Here is a 23,295-nt window from a genome sequence, read left to right on the forward strand (position 1 = left end):
AGTTATATAAAAAAGTTCCAGCTTCAAGCCGGGCATCGTCGTCGCTTCAAACGTGCCCGGTTTGATAAATTCGATAATTATCCATTAGCAATTAGCCAGCCGGCCCATTTGCATGTGTTGCTGCTTGCTTGCCTCCTCTTCCACGTTCAAACTCGTTTGAAGTCGCAGCTTTGTTTTCAGTGTCGATCTCGGCAGCAAATGACCTTGCTCGTTCGCTGATTACGTGAGGGTTTCCTCGTTTTTCAATTTGTTAGGAACGATTTGCTAATTAACGGGAACCAGTTTCGTTTTCGTACGAGCAAATTTGTGTCTTTCGATTCGCGACGTAATTTCACGAAGTTTGACACGTCGCACGCAAAATTAGGTGGTCCGACCGGTCACCGGAACCGGTTCCGGGTTGACGATCCGGAACGGTCCGGGTGGTCCTCCGGACCGTGCGACGTGTCAAACTGCGCGGTTTTCAACAGGGAATTTAATGTCGCTACTTTTCCCCCAACAGCCCCGCCCGACGAGGACCGCGAGGACGAGTTCCGGGCGCCGCTGTACAAGAACGCCGAAATCAACGGCATCACGGTGCGCATGAAGTGGTGCGTCACGTGCAAGTTTTACCGGCCGCCCCGGTGCTCGCACTGTTCCGTCTGCAATCACTGCATTGAGGTATGAAGTTTGAAATTTTTAGATGTTGAATGAAAAATTTATGAGTTTTATTTTTGTAGACGTTTGACCACCACTGCCCGTGGGTGAACAACTGCATCGGTCGGCGGAACTATCGCTTCTTCTTCTTCTTCCTGATCTCGCTGTCGATCCACATGTTGAGCATCTTCTCGCTGTCGCTGATCTACGTGCTCCAGAAGGAGAAGGACAAGCTGACCGAGGTGGAACCGATCGTGGCGTAAGTTTCACCAGAATCAAGTTTTAGATTGAATGTTAAATTTAACAATTTTCGTAGCATGATCCTGATGGCCATCGTGACGCTGCTGGCGATCCCGATCTTCGGCCTGACCGGGTTCCACATGGTGCTGGTGTCGCGGGGGCGCACCACCAACGAGCAGGTCACCGGCAAGTTCAAGGGTGGCTACAATCCGTTCTCGCGGGGCTGCTGGAACAACTGCTGCTACACCCAGTGCGGTCCGCAGTATCCCAGGTGAGTTACGGTAGAAAAATCGCGAAGTTTGACACGTCGCATGGCCGATTTGGTGGACCGACCGGTCACCGAAACCGGTTCCGGGTTGACGATCCGGAACGGTCCGGGTGGTCCAACCGGGCATGCGACGTGTCAAACTTCATGGTTTTTGGTGAGGAATGCAGCTGTGGCATTGACACCGGTTTAAATTGCAGTCTGCTGAAGCCGCAAAAGTACGTTGCCCGGCGGTCCAACAAGGAGAACCAGTCGATCAGTACGATCACGAACGACGGGGGCCCGGGTGGTGGCGGCAGTGGCAACGGCTCCGGCCGCCATCTCAACTCGCAGCAGCAAGCGCTGAACCCGGGAGGCTCCGGTGGCGGCGGCCAGGGCATCTATGATAATAGTCGCCACACGCAGGTAAAAACCTATATGGACCATGGCAATGGTCACGGTATTCGTACGGTCGGATCCAGCCACTACAGCAAGGTACGTAGATTTGTTTTTAGTTTTCTATCACTTCTTTCCTCCGTAAAATAGTGCTTTTTGAATGCTTTTTAAAACACTCACTATTGTTTATTTAATTTCGATTTCCCGATTTCGTTTCCCAAACCTTTCGTTGTATATTTATTTGGTTTCTTTTTCTTTTTTTATTTCGGTTTTGTAGTTGACAGAGCGATCCATAGTGTGAACACTCTGAAACCCCCATAAACAAAAATACTTCAAGAAAATTTGTACAGAAACAAACCCCTTGCTAAATATCACCAATACACACACACAAAACACGCATTCGCTCTGCAACTGCGCGAAAAGTTCTCACGCACACACACACTCAAAACAAAAACAAGGTGCTCCTGACGCGATTCCCGTTTGCCGCAAACGTCGCGTGTGTGCGCACACGCATGAAAGAGAAAGAAAAAAGAGACGCCGCGTCGGCTGTGTGGATGTGAGAGTGCCCAAAAAAAATGAGAGAGAAAGAGAGTCCTCAGTTAGATCTACCCACTACTTACCGATACATCTCAGTTCGATTTCGAATTTTAACTTGTAATATTTAACATAAACAAAGAGCGTTTAATTTGTTTTTAAGAACAGAAATTGTCCAAGTACTGACCCGCCGGATGTTCGCCGTCCGGAGCAAGATTTATTTAAAATAGTATTTTGTTTCTGAGTTGAAATAAATATTTCTTGCAAATTACAAACAAAATGGTTTTTCTTTTTGAGTACCACAATTTTTGGTCCCGCCCTCTCTCACAAATAAAAAATACAGTATCAAAATACGTGTAACTCTCTGTGGCCGGGTCGTACTCACGCGTCTTGGTGGTTTCTGGTTTCTCACTCTTTCACTCACTGTGCTCTCACTAACACACGCAAACACGCGATCGAGCGCGCGCGATCGCTCTCTGCTCTCACCTTAACCTTGAATGTATGTGTGCGCACTCACTCTCTTCTCTCACGCGCTGCTCACTAACACTTGCTTACACCATCGCAGTCACACTCTTCCACTTGCCTGGAGCGGTTTCTTTTATTTTTATTCTTTAAGTTTTTGATTTGCATTTTTTTAGTTTGTAAGCTTGAAATTTACTGAAAAAAATAACAAACTCTCTACCTTTTTCTGCGATTTTACATTGGATTATCTCTCTCTCACAAAATCAAAATTCTCACATTTTTCTCTCTCTCTCTGTATTTTCACCGTTCCCCCATTCTCTCTATCCCCCTCTAACATTTAGATCTCATACTCTCTCGAATCATTTTTGAACTCTAAAAACACGTTGTTTCACGACAAGGAGGTAACCACCATCATACTAAAAAAACAAATCAAAAAATCAAGCGCATCGCATCATTTCTCTCTCGCTCTCCCTCTTTCTCTGAACAAAAAAAAAATGCTTGGTGTTGAGATTTTTTTTAAACAAGCGAGTGTGGTGCCGACAAAAAAAAATCGGTTTGGTTTGTGTTTTCCGTGTGTATTTCCGTTTGTGGCTGTCCCCTTTTGCGGTAATAATAACAAAGAAAAAAGCATGTGCAAAATGAGCTGCTTTTTTGACGAATAAAAAAAATAAGGTCGTCCCGAGTGTCCTGTCTTGTCTGCCTTGGCTTGTTTCCAATTTTCCAAGTCCCGATTTGCGAATTGAGATGTTTAGTTTGTTCCGCTTTCCAAAAGTCCCCCAAATTTCCGAAGTTTTGACGGGGGCAAGGTAAGTTCCGTACTCTTTGAGACAGTGTTTAGAGACCACCTCTAGCTCCCGTCATTTGCAAATTACGTAGCGTTTTATTCCATTTTCAACGAACAAGCTTGACGGTTAATTTAACGCAGTAGGGCTGGCCAATTTAAAAAAATACGTAATTTGTGGATGCCGCCCTCAGTAGTTCGGCTGTGATCCCGTCGTTAGAGCCAACCTTAGAAGACGAAACGTGTCCTGACCCCACTCCCCCTCCCCTTCCAGTTCCTCAAGACTCAAGCAGGCCCGATCATGATTCCGCGGAGAGCTTCCGGCTCCTCCTTCTCGACGCTCCGCTCCGGCAGCAGTCTGGACAGCCTGGATCTGACCATCTACAACGGGGCCGCCCACCTGGGGGCGCTGCACCGCGTCAGCCGGCACGGCCAGCACCAGTTCAAGCTGCAGCTCGCGGCCGACGGGTCCACCTCTTCCGTGGCCCACTCCCGCGGCGACGATTCCGACGATAGCTTTTTCGCTTACACTAAACGCTTCGCTGCTTCTGCTGCCGTGAATGGTGTTGGCGGCGTGAAATCGTGAAGTTTGACACGTCGCATGGTCGGGGAGGTGGTCCGTGGCCGCCACCGGATGTTCCGGGTTGCAATCCGAAACGGTCCGGGTGGTCCACCGAGGCATGATGGGTGTCAAACTTCGTGGTTTTTCGAGCGCTATCACCCGCTCTGCTTCGGTGAATGATTTGACGCTTGTGTACATATGTTTATGTAAAATATAGTTTTTTTTATTCTCTGTCTACTTTATCCGTTGTGTGAAACATACATTTAAGAAACTAACAAAATAGGTTGAAAAAACAGCGATCTTTCACAAACTTGTTTACTTTTTCACTAACGCTCCCTTTGCATCCACAGCTATCGCCGGGTCGGGACGGGTCCGACATTGACATGGAACCGCAGGGCACCCAGAGCCGGGACTGCGAGCCGACGCCGCCGCTGCAGCGGCACGGTTCCAAGAGTAACTTCTTCCTGCCCCCGATGGACGGCAACGGGGGCATGAACATGAACGGCGGCCAGGGAGGAGCTCAGGGTGGTCAAAACGGGGGCGGAGATTCCCCGCGGCAGCACATCCGGATGTATCACCCGCGGCACAGTCCCCATCCGCGTCAACGCGGACTCGATCCGTCGCGGAGTTTCACGCCGGAGGGACTATCGCCGGATCAGCAGCAACCTCCGCCGCCGATGATTACGATCCAGCAGCAGAATCAGCAGGGAATGCCACGTGGAGGAAACAATTCGTCGGCCACGCCTACTATGCAGCAGAGAATCAAAGCGCTTGGCGTCGCGACGCCACTGGCCATGTCTAGTCCTGTGAGGAGGTGAGTTGTTTGACGATTTCGTTGATTTTCCAAATCTTAATCGATTCATCTAAGAGCCTTCTTTGTTCAACTACCAAAAAAAGAGACCGCAAACAAGAGATTTATTGTTTGTTTCAAAATCATTTTGAATTGTGTACCACTTTACTGATGTCTTTCGTTGCTTCTTTTTTTCAAAAATCCTCACACGGTTCAAACCAACACAAATTGAAAAAACGGCTTCACCAGGTGGACATAGTAATCAAATCGAACATCGTCTTCATCGTTATCCGAGCTGAAAATACAAATCCCACCACTTTAAGCAAATTCCACACAAAAATCACACTCTCAAATACGGCCACAAATCTTCAAAAATACCAAAAAGAAAAAGGTCTCTTGCCACGTCTCCCGGAGATGATGACGACGACGACCGCCAACCCGATGGAGCAGATCTCCGGCATCCGGATGTTCCGTGTGACCACCGCGAGAGAGAGAGAGAAAATAAACCACACGTTTTGGCCATCTAACAAATTTTCCGACAAAACAATAAAAAAAAATGCCACGCAATTCAAGTACCGCTGGTAATTGAATGAAATCTGTTTTTAGTTTTCAAGTATTTTAGTTTGTTATTTCTCTTAGGTGCAAAAACTCGTTACGCTTACCTGTAATTTTGTTGATGAATCGCAGTGAAGCACAGTTTAGAATGAAGCGACGCGCGTGCTAGAACTTTTTTTTTCGTTATTGTTGATCTTTTGGCAGTTTTTCTAAATCGAATAAGTTGTGGCTCTTTTGTATGCGGTCCTGTTGTCTTAAGTCTTGTTGTTGTTATCTGTTTGGAATTGTATTTTTAAGCGACTTCTTTTCAAGTTTTGATATAAGCTCTGCGGTGATTTCAGGTATTATTTCGCGATAACGCAATTTTTAATTTATGCACTGATTTGTTTGTTTCAAACTTGACGTAAAGTAATTATCCATCCAAAGTTAAACCTTTAGTATTGTAATTTCTCTGTTTATTTGTGTAAAAAACTAATATTTTATAATTTGAATGTGAACCACGCGATTTGTTATACTACGTTTAAAAAATTTCTTCATAATTAAAAAAACGTTGACTAAATGTTCCTCTATCACCCGCGATCTTCACAGATAGCGAGATTAGAGACCATTCATAAACGACGTGGATACTTTTTTGGAAATTCAAAATCCCCTCTCCCTCCCTTTGTGATTTTAATTGTTGTATGCCGCAAAAATCATCATGTCATCAGTTTATTCATGTCATTTTCCATACAAATTTTGCATCTGTCCATACAAAAATGGCATGTGAAAATTTAAGAATCGGTATCTTTTGAAGGAATTTGTTGATCGATTTGGTGTCTTCATCAAAGTTGTAGAAATGGATGAGGTTTACACAGGATAGATTTTTTGAATATTTTTTTTATGTTGAAAAAATAAAAAAAAACTATTTTTAATTTTTGGCATGTTTGAGGGACATTTAAATGCCATCTTTTCAGAAAATTCGAGAATAGGCAAAAAATCTTTGACCAAGTTAAAATTTTGAAAAAATAGTAATAAAAAATAAAAGTAAAATCCAATTTGCGTTCAAAAAGTACTTTAATAAAAAATTTCAACCGTTTTCAAATAAGCCATTTTAACACCTAAAATCTCATACTTGAACAAAGGGTTAAAGATTTTTTGGCTGTCCTTTTTTCCTAAAAATATGGCATGTTATGGAAAAAAAGTTTTTTTTATGGAAATCTATTTTTAACGACTCAAAGTAATTTCCAAAATCTTTTTTTGTGTAGTCCTCATCCATACCTACAACTTTGCCAAAGACATAAAAAAATTCCGTCAAAAGAGAACGAGTCTTAAATTTTTAACATACCATTTTTGTATGGACAGCTGCAAAATTTGTATGGAAAATTAAATGGACGAACTGATGATGCAAACAGACTTCTTTGGGCATATCGAAAGCATCCAAATGGTTTCTGGCAGGTTTAAAAATTAAAATAATAATTTAATGGCCTCAATCTCCAACTTAATTTTTTTTCCAAAAAATCAAGGGTAATGAAGCTTTTTAATTTTAAAAAATATAAATTTTCACTGTAAAAAAAAACTTGAGAGAAAGAAACTAGGTATCAAGAAATTCCAAATAAGTCCGCCTTTTTTTCGAGATTTTTTTTTTTTTAATTTAGCTGGACTAATTAAAACATAATGACTTTTTCTACAACAAATATCCAGTCACAAAATGACATAAGAAGGGATTTTCAGATCTATTTGGTGTATTTGGCTAAGTTATAGTTGTAGGTTATGATTAGAACATTAAAAAAAATAATAATAACACGGAAAAATCTAGATTTTTAAAGTTATTTTTTTGTCATTTTCGTATATTTTGAAAATACTAAATTTTTTGAAATTTGCCATAAGTGATAAATCGGAGTGAAATTGTGTATATGCATTTTCGCTTTATGAATTATTTTTTAAAAGAATACTAAAATTTTTACAAAATATCGTTTTCTCGAAAATACTTAAAATTTTCATAATTTGCAATATAGTTATCAAACAAAGCGAAATTGTGTTTGCATTTTTATTTTTATTAGATTTTTTTTTGTAAAATACCATAAAATATCGTATTTTTGCGAAAAAGCTCATGTTTTCTTAATTTGCAATATAAGTTTCAAATGAAGTAACATTTTGAACGCTTTTTCAATGTATTGAAGTATTTTTGTTAAAAAAATAACTTATATTTTCACACATTATGGTATTTAACGAAGCGAAGTTTTGCATGGATTATCACTTATTTCTAGCAAAACAATGTAATTGGGCCAAGTGTAAACAAAGCGTCTGTCCTGCTCGTAGACTCTTTGTTTACCATTCGACATTGGCCCGTTTAGATTGTTTTGCTTGAAATTTAGATTTTTTTTTGTGAAAAACTGAAATTTACACAAAATACTATGTTACTTTTTAGGATTATTTTTGGTATTTTGTGTTTTACAAAAAAAAAACCAAATAAAGTCAAAATGCATACAAATTTTGCTTTGTTTGATAACTGTATTGTAAACTTAGAAAATTTATGTATTTATAAAATACTATATTTTGTAAAAATTTTACAATTTTCCAAAAAAAAAAAATAAAAATTGAAAATTCATACAAAACTTTGCTTTGCTACCCATATTGCAAATTCTGAAAATTTGAGTATTTTCGAAAAAACACGGTAGGTATTAAAAAAAAAGTATTGATACTTCGAAACTTATTGTAAAAAATATAAATATTATAAAAAATATATATATTTTTAGTGAAAGTTTTGGAAAAATATTTATCGTCATTTCTGACAAAAAAAACCTAAATAACTTTCTTTTTGCAAGTTTTATTTCTTTTTCTGATCTGTGGTCTAATCATTCAAAATTTGCACATTTTTTCAACGCAATTGTTGTTTTTTAGCGATAAGGCCATTGCAAATATTTTCCAAAGTTTATGTCGCCCCCCCTCCCCCCCTCCTTCAAAATTGGTCTGAAAAATCAGGGGGCAAAAACCCTTGAAAATTTCCATGAAAATAGATTTTTAATTGACTGAAAACAATCTAAAATGCATTTTTCTGCATTGATAATTATATTTAGCATGTTTGGGTTTGTTTAAAAATGTTTGGAATTTTCATTAAATTCCAATGTACAGCACCGCAAAAATATTTTTTTTTTCGCAAAAAATAAAATTTTCGTCAATATTAGATATTTTGGAATCAAATGATGGCAAAACAACTGAACAGGTGTATAATGCATTTTAAAACACTTTTTTCATTAAAATGTTGAAACTATGGCTCGTAATTTCAATTTTTATACTTTTTTATTTTTTTTTTTGCCCTCCCCCCTCGACTTTGGCCAGAGTCGAAGGACATAAACTACAAAAAATATTTGCAACGGCCTTAAAAAGCTAAATTTATAAGTTTTGGGAGTAATAGAATTGCTTACAATAATCTGTTCTTTCTATTAATGAAATTGATAGACTATGAGACTATGAAAAACATTCATATCTAACACTCTCAACTCAAGGACAAGCGTGCACTAGAAGGTCTTCGGAATCACGTGCACTTGTATTGGGGTTTCTTCATAATTTGTATTTAAAATCAGGCCATATTGCTCTTTCTACATATTGCCTACAATTGCTGACTTGTATGTAACAATTACGAGCTACTCTAATTCTTCATACAAACTTCGAACAAAAATCATTCGGTCGTCAACCGAATCAATAGAAAAAAGTTTACTTTCAAATGTAGAGTTGACTTCCTTCCCCGATTAAATTATAAATAAGTTAGGATACTTTTGCAGAGTTTCTTTAGTTATTTAATTAGTATCTTTTGTTTTGTTTTTTATTCTTAAAATAATTTTAAATCTGTTCTCAATGAACTCGTTAAGCTATTTTCTAGCGGAATGATGGCAAACGCGTGCGCGTGCTTCGCGCTAACAATTTGTTTAAATCTCTTGCGTATTGCTAAAAGAAAAAAAAATGTTTTCGCTCAGTAGAAATTGACGCCATTACTTGTCCCAATTCAAATCAACTAAAACTCTCTTTCCAATCGCAGGTCCAACCCCGGAACGCCCACCCAGCCCCGGCGGCCCGACTTTATCGGCGTCAACATGATGAGCCCGCAGCAACAGCAGCAAATCCAACAACAGCAGCAGCAACAATTCCACCAAACCGGTCTTCCCCCAGTGCATCCGTACCATCAGCAACAGCAGCAGCAACAATCGCAACAACTTCAGCAGCAATATCCGATGGTCCACCATAACGGTGGCCTGCCCGGCCAGCAGCAGCAGCAACCAGGCCAGGTTCGACCCCCCTCGAACGTGGTCGTGTCCGCCCAGCGCCGGTACCTCTCCGAGGGCGAACTGGCCCGGCAGGGCGCCGAGCTGTCGTACGCGCGCAGCAACCAAACCGTGGACAACATCCGCGAGCTGGCCGGAAGTCCGCAGCGGGGCGTATACATGTGGAAGAACGACACCTCGCCCGGCTTCAGCAACGGCGTCGGCGTCGTCAATCCGCAGTTGAGTCAGGCGCAGCAGCCCGGTCCCGGCGTCTTTGTGAGTATGGCCCAGTCCGCCGCCGCCGGGGTGTACCAGAATCAGTCGAGTCCGACGACGGCACCTCAGCAGAGCAGCAGCTACGGCGGAGTCAGTGCCGCCCGGTACCAGCTTCAGCAGGCGCAACAGTCCCAAACGGCGGCGGCCGCAGCAGGCTACCATCCGGCGTTACGAGGGGGCGTTCCGGTGTTTCCGCCACAACCTCCCATCGTAACGACGACGGCCCAGTCGATCGGAGGCCCGCAGGCGCCCTCCCCCCAGATCAAGCGGAAAGCCACCCCAACGCGGCCAATGTCCTTTGTGAGGGCGCTCGAGATGACCGATTCGCTGGAGATGAACCCGACGGGGCAGGCCGGAGGACAAGATGGAAGTAGTCAGCAGGGAGGAGTCGGGGGACGAGCGACGACGCCGACGCCGCCGGATCGGGCCAGCGTGTACGACATGAACTACGAGATTTCCGTATAACAGCAGCGACAAAAGCAGCAGCAGGAGGACGGTGGTGGCAAGTCGTCGGGGTAGATTCCCGTTGTTTTTTTTTTAAGTTTGTTTCAGGTTTTTCGTCCAGTTTTTGTTTTTAGAGAACGAGAGAGAGAGAGAGGTTTGTTCCTTACGACTGAAAGGAAGAGAGGATGATTAAGGTTAGGGGAAATACGCATGCATCTTGACGATTCTGTTTCTGTTACAGGAGAACTGATTTTTTGTGTCTGGTTTTTGGTTTTTGTCCACAGTTAGGTAAAGCACGGGTTTTCTTTGGTCCAAAGAAATCGAAATCAAGTTCAAAGCTTGTTCGAAACGAAAATTAAACGATTCGTTCGATTGAACGATATAGTTGAATGATAGGGTGCTTGCTGCTAGAATATAAACAACATTTAGTATATTGAAAAAACTTTTAAGTTTCTTTTCGAAAAATCATAAACATAAATTTCAATCAAAATAATTTCTGGTGGCAGTGTTTCCGGAGAACCCTGAAAGTCGTTCAAATACCCGTTCAAGAATATGCAATGAAGTCTGGGTGCCATTTTATAACAAAATTTACGACACTTGAGCATACAAATTTCAACAATTTATACTTAAACAGCGATGTCTGTGCCAGCCATTTTGGTTATTTTGGTCATTTTGTGTTCTTTGGTCATTTTGAACATTTTGGTAACTTTGATAATGTTGATCGTTTTCTTCAATTTGATATTTTTTGGTAATTTTGATAATTTTATCAAAATCACCAAAATGATCAAAATTACCAAAATAGTCCAAATGACCAGAATTGCCAAAATTATCAAAATATCAAAATTAGCAAAATTATCAAAATTACCAAAATGGTCAAAATGACCAGAATTGCCAAAATCACCAAAATATCAAAATTACCAAAATTACCAAATTGATCAAAATTACCAAAATGGTAAAAATTACCAGAATTGCCAAAATTATCAAAATTACCAAAATGATCAAAATTACCCAAATGATCAAAATTACCAAAATGTCAAAAATGACCATGTTGACCAAAATGACCAGAACTACCCAAAAGATCAAAATTACCAAAAACGTCAAAATGACCAGAATTGCCAAAATTATCAAAATTACCAAAATCACCAAAATGATCAAAATTACCAAATTGATCAAAATTACTAAAATGGTCAAAATGACCAGAATTGCCGAAAATACCTAAATTACCAAAATGTTCAAAATTCATGATCCAAATTTCAGCCATTTTGATCATATTGGAAATTTTGGAAATTTAGGTCATTTTGGTTTTCGATAATTTGGGTAATTTTTGATATTTAGGTAATTTTGATCGATTTGGTCTTTTTAGGTAATTTGGTCATTTCGGTGGTTTGGTCATTTTGATAATTTGGGTCATTTTGATCATTTTAGTTATTTTGATATTTTGGTTGATTTGGTAGTTTTGGTCATTTTAATATTTTGGTAAATATGGTATTTTCGGTCATTTAGGTCATTTTAGTTGTTTTGGGTAATTTTGGATATTTCGGTCAGTTTGGTCATTTTGGCCATTTTGATATTTTTGTGATTTTGGTATTTTTGGGTAATTTGGGCATTTTGGATATTTTGGTCATTCCGGTCATTTTGATAATTTTGGTAATTTTGTTCATTTGGGTTACTTTGGTCAATATGGTCATTTTGGTAATTTTGATCATTTTGGTAATTCTGGTCATTTTGGTCAACTTGGTCATTTTTGACTTATTTTTGTATTTTTGAGTAATTTCAAATCAAAATGACCAAAGTACTCAAAAATTGGAATGACCAAAATATCCAAAATGCCCAAATTACTCAAAAATACAAAATTAAGTCAAAAATTACCAAGTTGACCAAAATGACCAGAATTACCAAAATGATCAAAATTACCAAAATGTCCAAAATGACCATATTGACCAAAATTACCAAATTGATCAAAATTACCAAAATGGTCAAAATTACCAGAATTGCCAAAATTATCAAAATTACCAAAATGATCAAAATTACCGAAGTGATCAAAATTACAAAAATGTCCAAAATGATCATATTGACCAAAATTACCCAAATGATCAAAATTACCAAAATGTCAAAAATGACCATGTTGACCAAAATGACCAGAATCACCCAAAAGATCAAAATTACCAAAATAGTCAAAATGACCAGAATTGCCAAAATTACCAAAATTATCAAAATTACCAAAATGATCAAAATAACCGAAGTGATCAAAATTACAAAAATGTCCAAAATGATCATATTGACCAAAATTACCCAAATGATCAAAATTACCAAAATGTCAAAAATGACCATGTTGACCAAAATGACCAGAATTGCCAAAATTATCAAAATATCAAAATTACCAAAATTACCAAATTGATCAAAATTACCAGAATGGTCAAAATGACCAGAATTGCCAAAATTACCTAAATTACCAAAATGTTCAAAATTCATGGTCCAAATTTCAGCCATTTTGATCATATTGGAAATTTTGGAAATTTAGGTCATTTTGGTTTTCGATAATTTGGGTAATTTTTGATATTTAGGTAATTTTGATCGATTTGGTCTTTTTAGGTAATTTGGTCATTTCGGTGGTTTGGTCATTTTGATAATTTGGGTCATTTTGATCATTTTAGTTATTTTGATATTTTGGTTGATTTGGTAGTTTTGGTCATTTTAATATTTTGGTTGATTTGGTATTTTCGGTCATTTAGGTCATTTTAGTTGTATTGGGTAATTTTGAATATTTCGGTCAGTTTGGTCATTTTGGCCATTTTGATATTTTTGAGATTTTGGTATTTTTGGGTAATTTGGGCATTTTGGATATTTTGGTAATTTTGATCATTTGGGTAATTCTGGTCATTTTGGTCAACTTGGTCATTTTTGACTTAATTTTGTATTTTTGAGTAATTTGGGCATTTTGAATATTTTGGTCATTCCGGTCATTTTAATAATTTTTGAGTACTTTGGTCATTTTGATCATTTTTGGTAATTTTGTCAATTTTGTAATTTTGGTTATTTTGATATTTTGGTTACTTTGGTATTTTTTGTCATTTAAGTAATTTCAGTCATTTTAGTATGTTGGGTAATTTGCAATTTGTGTAATTTGGGTTTTTGGTAATTTTGGTCAATTTGGTAATTTTGATCATTTTGATATTTTGGTTCATTTGGTATTTTCGGTCATTAGGTAATTTTGGTCGATTTGATCATTTTTGGTATTTTGGGAATTTTAATTATTTTGAGTAATTTGGTCATTATGGCATTTTATTATTTGATCAATTTTGACAGCTGCCCATGAAAAATTACCAATTAAAATAGACAAAATCGGAAAAAACAGATTTTGCTTATCGATTTGGTGTCTTCGGATAAGTTGTAGAAGAATATTAAAAAATAGTTGAAAACAATAGAAACAATCACAAAAAAAATACGCAAAATAATTATTTTTGAAGAAAATTGTCTGGGTACTCGACTTTTTGGAAGTGTTGCCGTTTTTTTTGCTATTTTTTTATTATTATTTTTTAAAGCATGATAAATAATGCCGCTTTTTCTCATTTTTTTTATGAACGACGTTATTTCAATAATAACTTTTTTTTAATTGGCACTGCTGCCAAATGTTTTTTTTTTTGTTATTTGTACAACTTTGCAACTCCGACTAAAAAAATTAAAAAAATCTGAATGCTTCATTTTAATACAGCCCAGACTCGATTATCCGAAATTAGATTATCCGGTTTGTATGGGACTTCGGATAATCGAAAAACGAATTAATTTTTTTCTTATTTTTTTATTTTCTTTTAACATCAATTTCGAGTTCTGCAACCCCATTTCAATTGTTGAATGCCTATTAAATTAGAAAATGTATTTTTTCAATATTTCATCACCGCCATTTTTGCCGCCATCTTGGATTTAAAATGTTTAATCACTCTAGAGTAGTTTAGGGGTCATACTTAAGCTCAGCATTTAAAAGAAAGACCACAACAAAAAATTCTTGGTCAATTTGGAAAACTTTCAAAATATGTTATTTTTTTATATTTTGTTAGCTTTATCTATTGACGCTCTCTAAAAGAGAAAAATGCATCAAAAAGCTTCTGAGAGAAAAAGCTCTCTCATGCAAGAATTATCAGTTTCGGGATGATGCTGTCGCAAATATTTGTTTAAAACGACCCAAAATCAGGGGGCAAAACAATATTTTTTCACAAAAAACCTACAAATTACAACGAAATTTTAATTGTAGCCAGCTGAAAACAATTTAAAATGCATGACCCCCAATGCATTCTAGCTTGTATTTTTTCAAATCTTTAATTTTTCTTTAATCACTTCAGCAAGCACTCTACCAGTTGAGAAATATCGCAAGAAATAAAAGCCAAAATCCCTATAATCAAACTGCAGAGTGCAAACAATAAAGATTTCTTTAAATGAAAAAAGCAAACGCAATATTTAAAGTCTATAACGCAGAGTACCGACTGAGAGGTGGGAAATGCCTATTATCCTGCTCACATTGATTCCGCCCGCTGATTTAGCATCCGTTTTTTGTACATTTTCTTGATTTACAAGTTGTTTTGGGTTTTCGCTATTATTTATTGATTAGGATGATTTCTTTTTCTGTTTTATTCGACTATTTGATCTAAAGAGAAAAACAGGAAATCTAGTGGCATTTGTGAGTGAATAGTTGAGCGAGAGAGAAAAAGTAAACGTTTGAGCTGCTATAAAAAAAGATTAAGAGAAAGTTGGCAAATTTAAGCCAAGCAAAAAAAACACGAAGAAGAAATATATTTAACTCCTCTGTAAATAAATCCTTATAAGCCCCCTCACAAAAACACACAAACAGACACACACACTTAAACAAAGAGTGTAAAACAAAACACATTTGTATAGAGAGAGAAAGGAAAACACAAATAATCCCCCTCCCATCATCACATGAAAACAACATCATTTCTAGTAATGTTTAGCAAAGTGGACAACATAAGAACTGCTAGGTTATGTTTTTATAAATATGAAGTTGTGTGCGTGCCACAGAACAATAGCAAGAAAACTAAATTTAACTGAATGATGTGTTTTTCTTTTGTGTTTGATCTAGAAAATGAAGGTAAAATTCACTGCCCATTGTTAGAGGAGAAAAAGAAAGAGTCCCACGAAATATTTATAGCTGAGAGTAGAGAAGAGCACCAACACTGGCAACACTGTTGGTGCGGGCACGAGAACGAGTTGGTCACATCACAAATACAAACACACACACACACATACAGTCACAGTCTCGCAGAGAGGTTTTTTCGCTAGTGGGAGAGGATAAATCAATTTTTGTACAATGTATATTTGTTAGGTTATTTGCTAGTTCCATCGACAAAACCAATGAATGTGTGGGGTTAACGTACGTGTAGAATTCTAGAAATTTTCCAGCATTTTTTTATTTCGTAAGAAATAAACAAGAAAAAAATAATCGAAAAGTGGGGGGGAAAATGCGGTGAATAATAGTTTAATGTTGTTGAGAAAAAAAAAACAAGAACACAGAAATTCACCACACTCACTTCCCCGCGCACGGAATAAATCACATTCTTATCGGTTCTTCACAAAAAAAGAAAGAAAACAACTCAAAACACCTTAACCCGTACTGAACTTAAATTAAGTAGAAAGATAACAAAAAAGAAAAACAAGAAAAATCGTTGAAACTAATCAAACAATCAGTTTTGCTCGCGCCACATTCACATTTCAAAAAAAAAAAACTCACTCAAACTCACTGAAGAAGAAAACAAACGGAACGCGCTTTGTAAAATAGTATAGCAAGGATCCAGATCCAGGCGATCCCAGAATCCCAGACTCTTCCCCCTCGAATCACACACCCACACAAACACACACATGAATTCACACGAAAAAGAGTGCACTAATGTGGAGGCGCACCTTAACAAAAAAAAAGAATAATTTCGATGCGTGTTTGTTCAAACAAATCCAGAGAAAAAAAGTTGTATTTATGCGAGCAAACATAAAGATTGTGGTGAGAAAGTGAAGAAAAAGTTACAGATTAGTAGACCTTCCTTCCCATCTTTTTGTGTGCAGCAAACGGGCGGTCAAAAATGATGATTAAAGAAAATTGAAAATCGCTCTAAATATACAAAAGAATGCAGAAAAAGGTAAGCAAAAACATTATATATATGAGGAAGAAAAACTGTAATATTTCACTGTGAATATATATACATAAATAAAAATTTAAAAAAATGTGAAGATCTGTACAAAACGTTACTTTTTTGTGAGAAAGAAAAAAAATTACCCTAAAATTATCACCCTAAAATAACTGTCAGCCAATGTGCGTGAGAGCGTTAGTCCAGCCCTGCGTCACTGCCTGTCGGCGCTGCCAACCTGACAGGCGCAAAATTTTCACTCCGTTTTTCGAGACGCGAACGAGAAACGTCGCCATTCCCGGAAATCGGGAGCGGAAGAACAAGAAGTCACCGGAGCTGTCGTCGGAGAAGTGAAAGTGTTACAGAATCTGCTCAACAACAACAAGTTCAGCCCGCTAGTGGAAAACAACAACAACAGCAATAATGCCAGCCCAGCAGGAGGAGAAGACGCTACGGCGGTTCCGGCACCCGGTCAGTCGGCTGGTAAACAAAAGCAACCACCTCCGGCGGTGAAGAACTCCACGGCCTTTTTACAAGTTCTTGAAGATGGAACCTAGGTGATCTGCATCTCTGTCATAGATTTTGACAAGTTGCAAGAGCTTCGCAAGAAGAAGAAAGTGGAATTCTATACCCACGGCCGAAGAAGCGAACGATATCATCGGGCGGTTCTTCGTGGTTTGCCTGATGAACTGAAACCGGATGCGGTCAAGTACCTGCTGAAGAGGGATCTCAAGATGGATGCGCTGGAGGTGCATGTCATCAAGCGGAAGGAAAAGTCCACCGTGGACGAAACTCCGTACATTGTGGTCAGGAACTAATTGCAGCTGGGTCATGGAACCAGGAACTGTCACCTCAAGGGGAGGTGCAACAACTGTGGGGGTCCCCAAAAGACGTACAAAGTCGAAGAAGCCAAGCCTAAGCAATGTGCCAACTGCTCTGGTGCCCACGACGCCGCAGACCGAAACCGCCGGTACGGAAGGCGGAGAAGCAAAGTCCAGTAATTCCGGCGTTCACACCGGCCGAGTTTCCTCCGCTGCCGGACGGACGTCCCGGTCGAAGAACCGAAGGATCGCTCTCGACCCGCAGGAAGCAGTGTCCTAGGCAGTGGCTCTCGGTGGAGCCAACCCGGTCGGAAAATAATCTGGTAAATTTGAGTGTCTGGCGTAGGCGGACGTTTGTCGTGTAGTTCAGACACACTTGGCACACTTCTTTTAGCCAGGTTTCGCGTGACGCCCGACGAATCTGGCGGGATAACTCACAGCTGTCTGGCACAAAAACCAATCGGTTCAATCGGTTGAACCGTGCACGACCGGTTTGTTGCATATTTGCTAGAATTCTGGCAACAATCTTGGGCCAGTCGGGGGGAAAATCTGCCAGACGTCTTGCGCAGCTAAGCGCAGTGCCCAAGACAAAACGCCCGCCAGACGCCCCCCGTTTCTGTCTGGGACCGTTTAAACCCCACTCGGAAAATAATCTGGTAAATTTGAGTGTCTGGCGCAGGCGTACGTTTTTCGTGCAGTTCAGACACACTTGGCACACTTATTCTAGCCAAGTTTTGCGTAACGCCAGACGACTCTGGCGAAAATCGGGCAAAATTTCCAGCCAGCTGTCTGGCAACAAAATCAACCGGTTCAATCGGTTGAACCGTGCACGACCGGTTTGTGTCATATTCGCCAGAAATCATGGCAGAAATCTGGGGTAAATCTGGGTGAAATTCTGCCAGATGGCTGGCGCAAGCCCCCAGACGAACGCCAGAATTGTGCCCGCCATTTCCGACCGGGGACCGTTTAAACCGATTGATTTTTGTGCCAGACAGGTGTGAGTTATTCCGCCAGATTTTCGCCAGATTCGTCGGGCGTTACGCAAAACCTGGCTAAAAGAAGATTGTGCCAAGTGTGTCTGAACTGTACGACAAACGTCCGCCTGCGCCAGACACTCAAATTTACCAGATTATTTTCCGATTGGGGTTCCTAGATTCTAGTTGTGCATCGATAATGCAAGGCTTCTGCAATCCGTTTTGTGATACCACACATCCTTAATCAAATATGCAAATAGCCTTGGAACTACGGCAAAGTTAGTTCTCCTTTTTTGAAAGTTACTCAGACCCCTTTTACGTCACAGGGTAACTTATCTCAAATGGTTTTAGAAATCCCGGAATCTACGTTGTAGCTAACTAGTGGACTAAGGTTTTTTAAACAGATTCGCAGTTATCACTGGAACTTTGTTTAAAGCGTGATTGTCTCTCAGTCTCAACTCTACCGCAAACATACTCGCATACCTTGTTTGACAGTTTACCAAACTCGCAAACAAGACAAAACGTATGCAGCAGCACAAACAAATGCATGCAGTATGTACAAACAAAGCAGGCAAACTGTCAAAGTGCGAGTTTGTTTTACACATTCCTCCGGATGGGCATGTAAATGTGGGCCCCGTCTTATCTTTTGTAGTTAGGTTGCTTGGAGAAGGTAGGTAGTCTATTGGTCAGATGGTTGTATTCAAACTGTGCGCGCACCCAACAACTCGCCGGGCACGCTGTCCAGAAAATGATTTCCGTAATGATAATATCACATTGTGAATATATTAAGCCAGACCCAGCCTTACTACTGTTCTGGTGAGCGTTGCACAAGTGATATTTATTGACCATAATCGGAGAAGCTTCAAGCAAGCAGGATGGGTTTCTGCGTCGAGGGGGCAATTAGGTCCTTTTCGGTACTGGGACCTGGTTAGGACCGAGTCGGCTTTTGTAATTACATTTGACTTAATAATTACAGAGGATCTTGTGTATAAATTAGAGGTGGGTAAAACCGCTCTTTATTAGGAGCCGCTCATTTTCGTTCGCTCATTAAAAAGAGCCGCTCTTTCGAACGGATCTTTCGCTCTTTTTAAAAATTTTGATGAAAAGGCTTTTTTTAAGAATCGTGTGACTTTATAAGTTATTTCACATTGGACTTTTATAAATTAATTGATAAAAAAAAATTAAACTGAAAACGAGAAGATGCCTTTGAAAACCATAGGCCTTGGTGGTCTCTATGTCAAGATTTCTTCTCAAACCTAAACATTCGAGTAATAGAATGGCATCCAAACTTAAATCTAGGAGGCCGAAAATTGCTATTTATTTTGAAATTGTATTTAAATATTTCTACATGAATTGAAATAATCCTAATATTTTATTTGGAGAAAATTTTCTGTGTTTTTTTTTTCTACATTCTGATTTTATCGATAAAATCTCTAAACTATTCAGTAGATTTTTGTAAATATTTTGACAAATCATTTACTGTTGGGATTATTTTTTTAAAGGCATTTAATTATTTGAAATTGCATTTCCAATTCTTAAAAACAAATTTAATACTATTATTTTTTTGGAAATTCAATAAATTATATTTTTGACAAAAATCATACCATCTTGAAAAGGTTCTTTCAAAAGACCGGGGTTTAAAAAAGAACCGCGGTTCTTTTTTTGTTCTTTCGCTCTTTTCAGTGCACCGGCTCTTTGAGCGGCTCGCTCTTTTTTGCTCACCTCTAGTGTAACTGTTAGTGGGAGGGGAGCCGATTACCCGCGGCCTACTCGGGGTTAGTAGGGAAGGGATTGATGTTAAAGACAAGGCGTGGGAAGGGAAGGGGGATTGTGTAGGGGTCTTGGTTGGCTCTGCTGGCCTTTGCGTTTTGTCCTCAGCCGCAACTCGGTGTCCAGCTGCTGGGGCGATCTTGCTTTGCTTCCGGTGCAACCAGAAACGACGGCTTTGTGCGAAGGCGAGTTATACTAACTGAATGAAAACTAACTGAAGAAAAACTAAATGGATATTTTGGAATCCAAGAGGAACTGATAGATCGGGTAGAGAACATCATGGTCAAGTTGAGATAACGCGTCTCGCATCGATATTTCTGGTGGTCTTCCTCGGGCCCTGAGGGTATCTTTCAAATTAATTCTGTGAGCCTGGTGATCTGGACACGCCCATATGAGATAGTCGATGTCCTGATATTCCTGCTCACAGTCGCAAAGGTTCGTATCATTTATGTTGTTACGGTAAGCAACAGACCCAGCCTTACTACTTTTCTGGTGAGCGTTGCTCAAGTGATATTTTTTTACTACAATCGGAGAAGCTACAATCAAGTAGGATGAGCTCTGCGTCGAGGGAGCAATGTTTTTTTTTTAAATATAAAGTTTTATGGCCCATAGTCGTCGTTTCTGGTTTGCACCGGAAGCAAAGCAAGATCGCCCCAGCAGCTGGACACCGAGTTGCGGCTGAGGACAAAAGCAAAGGCCAGTAGAGCCAACCAAGACCCCTACACAATCCCCCTTTCCTTCCCACGCCTTGTCTTTAACATCAATCCCTTCCCTACTAACCCCGAGTAGGCCGCGGGTAATCGGCTTCCCCCCACTAACGTTTACACACAAGATCCTCTGTAATTACTCTTAGCTTTAAGTAAAATGTAATTACAAAAGCCGATTCGGTCCTAACCAGGTCCCAGCGCCGAAAAGGACCTAATAAAAATAATTTTATGAAAAAAAATGGAAGGATATTTTTTTTGTCACGATTCACTTAGTATCAAATTATGTTTTTAATATTTTTAATGTAAATGAATTATTTAAGGAACAAAGACATTTCAACGGATCAACTTCACTCCTCCGCTTTGAGTTTGGACAATCGGGTCAACGATTTCACCGCCGCCGTATGAATCTTGGGGTCCAGAGTGTCTACAAAAATGGAAGAAAAAAAACATTGGCTTCCTAATTTTCAAACATTTTCAATGGAAAACTCACAGATTTTATGCTGGCCCCGGACGGGGAACCGAATCGGCAGCTCCTGCGCATCGGTACACACAAACACGAACGGACTCTCGGATTCGCCCTCGGGAAACTGCTTCCGGTACTCTTCCTGCGGCAGCACGTCCTGCACCGAGACGCAACCCAGCAGGCAACCGGTGGGATACTGCGACGGAAACTGGATGCTTTCGTCGTTGTACAGCACTCGGTAGAAATTCTCCATCTGGCGGACCTGCTCCAGCTCGACCGGTTTGACGGTGGCCGCAATCCAGAGGCGTCCACGGTGCGACGAGTACCAGGTGCGTCCTTCGTGCTTTTTTATGCCGGCCACAAGCAGCGAGGCCCACGGCTGATGCATCGAAATGCAGTGCCGCAGGTCGGACATTTCCAGGAACTCCTTGTCCTGCACCTTGCTGTACACTCCGTCGTAGCCCGGGTTTAGTGCGCTCGGGACGGCCGGATGTTTGCTGCCGGAGAGGGCGGAACCGACGTTGATGAACACCGGCGCTTCGCCCACAATTCCCGGGTGGATATCGTCCGAAAGATCCGCGTCCGGCTGTCGCCGATTCCAACCCTGCTTCGCCTTTAACTCTGCCGCCGTTTCTTCCACCACGGATTGCGCGATTCGCTTTAAAATCTCATCCTCCACGTCGACCTGCGGCGCGTCAATAACCTGCCGCCCGGCGAAATCCAACGTGACCGCCTTGGCCAACCGGCTGGCGTGCTTCTTCTCGCGCATCTCCACCTCCAACTTTTCCAGCTTCTTCCGCTCCGCGTCCGAAAGCCACACCGAGTTCGACTTGAAGTAATCCGACTCGTCGTCAATCACCGTCGTTCGCTTCTCGCTGTTCCGGTCATACTCGAGCAGCCGGTTCCGGGTCGCGACCGCTTCTTCCCATCCCTTCGGACGATTCTGGTCCATCAGCGTGCGCCGCAGGTTGTCCCCCTTCTTAGACGAGCTGTCAATCATCCGCTGTTCCTCCTCGGTGCACACCAAGTTGCCACAAAACAGACACGGACCACTGCCCTCCTGCTCGCACACGATCCGGCCACACTGCAGGCAGTTGTTGACCAGCTTGTGCTTCGCGGCCTGGCAATCGCACAGGTGCCGACCCTTCAGCAGGACCACATTCGCCCTTCCCTCCTGGTCGTACAGATTCACGTACTTGGTGCGCTTCTTCATGCTCGTCGTTGCCGCAGACTGCTCCGGCTGAACCGGTTCCACCTTCACCGGCTGCTGCTTCGGCTGGGATTTCCCACCCTTCTGTCCCTTTCCACCTGCTCCGCCACCGCCGCGCCCACCACCATCGCCGGGACTCTTTCGCAGCCGCTGCTTAAACTCGTTCAGAAAGCCCACGTGTTCCGGGTTGCCCGAGTCGAGCAGCGTGCTGAAGTAGTTGTCCAGATCCTGGGGGCTGCGCAGCTCCAGGATGTAGCTGTAGATAAGAATGCACGGATTGCACAATGTTTTGAAAAAAGAAACAAGAGTTTCGTTTCTTACCTGACCATGTCGTCCGGCACCTCAAAGCAGAGGTACTTGGAGAGACGCTCCTTTAGCCAGCTGTCCATGGTTGGTTCTTGGATGAATTCGAAACTTTACCGGGAAAGAAACCTTTTTAAAAAGATTTCACAAAGTTGTAGCGCTGGCAGAACGACCCGGCTCATGCAAGTTAGCCTGAAAATGGAACTGTTTGTAAACATCAGCTGGGAAACGTCAAACTGAACGTCTCTCAAACGCCTGAAGCGCCACCTGGATTTGAAGTTATGAAAACATGGTGTTTTAGGGCGTCTCCACTTGGTTTTTTATTTAATTTTAATCGGTTAAAGGGTTATTTCCCGCATAGTCAACAACCATACAGTCACCATTTGTCGAATGATTTTTCCTAAATGATCTTGATAATACACCAAATAGGGTGCAACCGTACATTTTCCATTCCCCAAACAATCCTACAATTTATTAAATAGGTCGTTAGGTTATGTTACAATACATTTTTACAAGGAATTCCTCGCTAATATCATGATTTTTTACTTACCTCTTTGAATTTACAAATTTTAAGGATCTAAAACGTTTCTTAATCCACCATAAGGTACCAACCACCTTACTCACATTTACAAAGTAATTCCACTCCTAGGAAAGATTTTTTGCTCTGAATAAATACAGTAGACTCTCTGGTTGTCAATATCCAAGGATTCCAAGGGACCGTCGAGGAAGAGAATCATCAGTTTACAGAACGATGCAAAATGAAG

General features: G+C 40.5%; 2 protein-coding genes across 4 annotated transcripts in view; one reads left to right on the plus strand and one right to left on the minus strand.

Annotated features, from left to right (window-relative positions):
* Window positions 1-16,086, plus strand: part of LOC120432227 (palmitoyltransferase ZDHHC8) — a 33,457-nt gene extending 17,371 nt beyond the window's left edge. The window contains exons 3-8 of one of the 3 annotated variants that reach the window (XM_039597402.2): window positions 500-657; window positions 717-892; window positions 950-1,144; window positions 1,339-1,543; window positions 4,203-4,666; window positions 9,213-16,086. In XM_039597402.2, coding sequence (XP_039453336.1) covers window positions 500-657; window positions 717-892; window positions 950-1,144; window positions 1,339-1,543; window positions 4,203-4,666; window positions 9,213-10,176 — 2,162 coding nt within the window. In that variant the 3' untranslated portion in view covers window positions 10,177-16,086. Of the gene's footprint in view, window positions 1-499; window positions 658-716; window positions 893-949; window positions 1,145-1,338; window positions 1,613-4,202; window positions 4,667-4,891; window positions 5,037-9,212 lie in introns of those variants that run through there. The other 2 variants (XM_039597401.2, XM_039597403.2) reach the window with 2 other exon arrangements.
* A 4,751-nt stretch (window positions 16,087-20,837) lies between these two features.
* On the minus strand, window positions 20,838-22,711 carry LOC120432298 (activating signal cointegrator 1). Its single transcript, XM_039597484.2, has 3 exons — window positions 22,550-22,711; window positions 21,046-22,484; window positions 20,838-20,979 (listed from the first exon to the last, which is right to left on the minus strand). Exons 1-3 carry the CDS (start codon window positions 22,615-22,617, stop codon window positions 20,903-20,905), a joined length of 1,584 nt encoding a protein of 527 aa, XP_039453418.1. The 5' UTR covers window positions 22,618-22,711; the 3' UTR covers window positions 20,838-20,902.
* Window positions 22,712-23,295: the final 584 nt, after the last annotated feature.

Source organism: Culex pipiens, chromosome 1 (genome assembly GCF_016801865.2).
Source record: "Culex pipiens pallens isolate TS chromosome 1, TS_CPP_V2, whole genome shotgun sequence".
Taxonomy (NCBI): domain Eukaryota; kingdom Metazoa; phylum Arthropoda; class Insecta; order Diptera; family Culicidae; genus Culex; species Culex pipiens.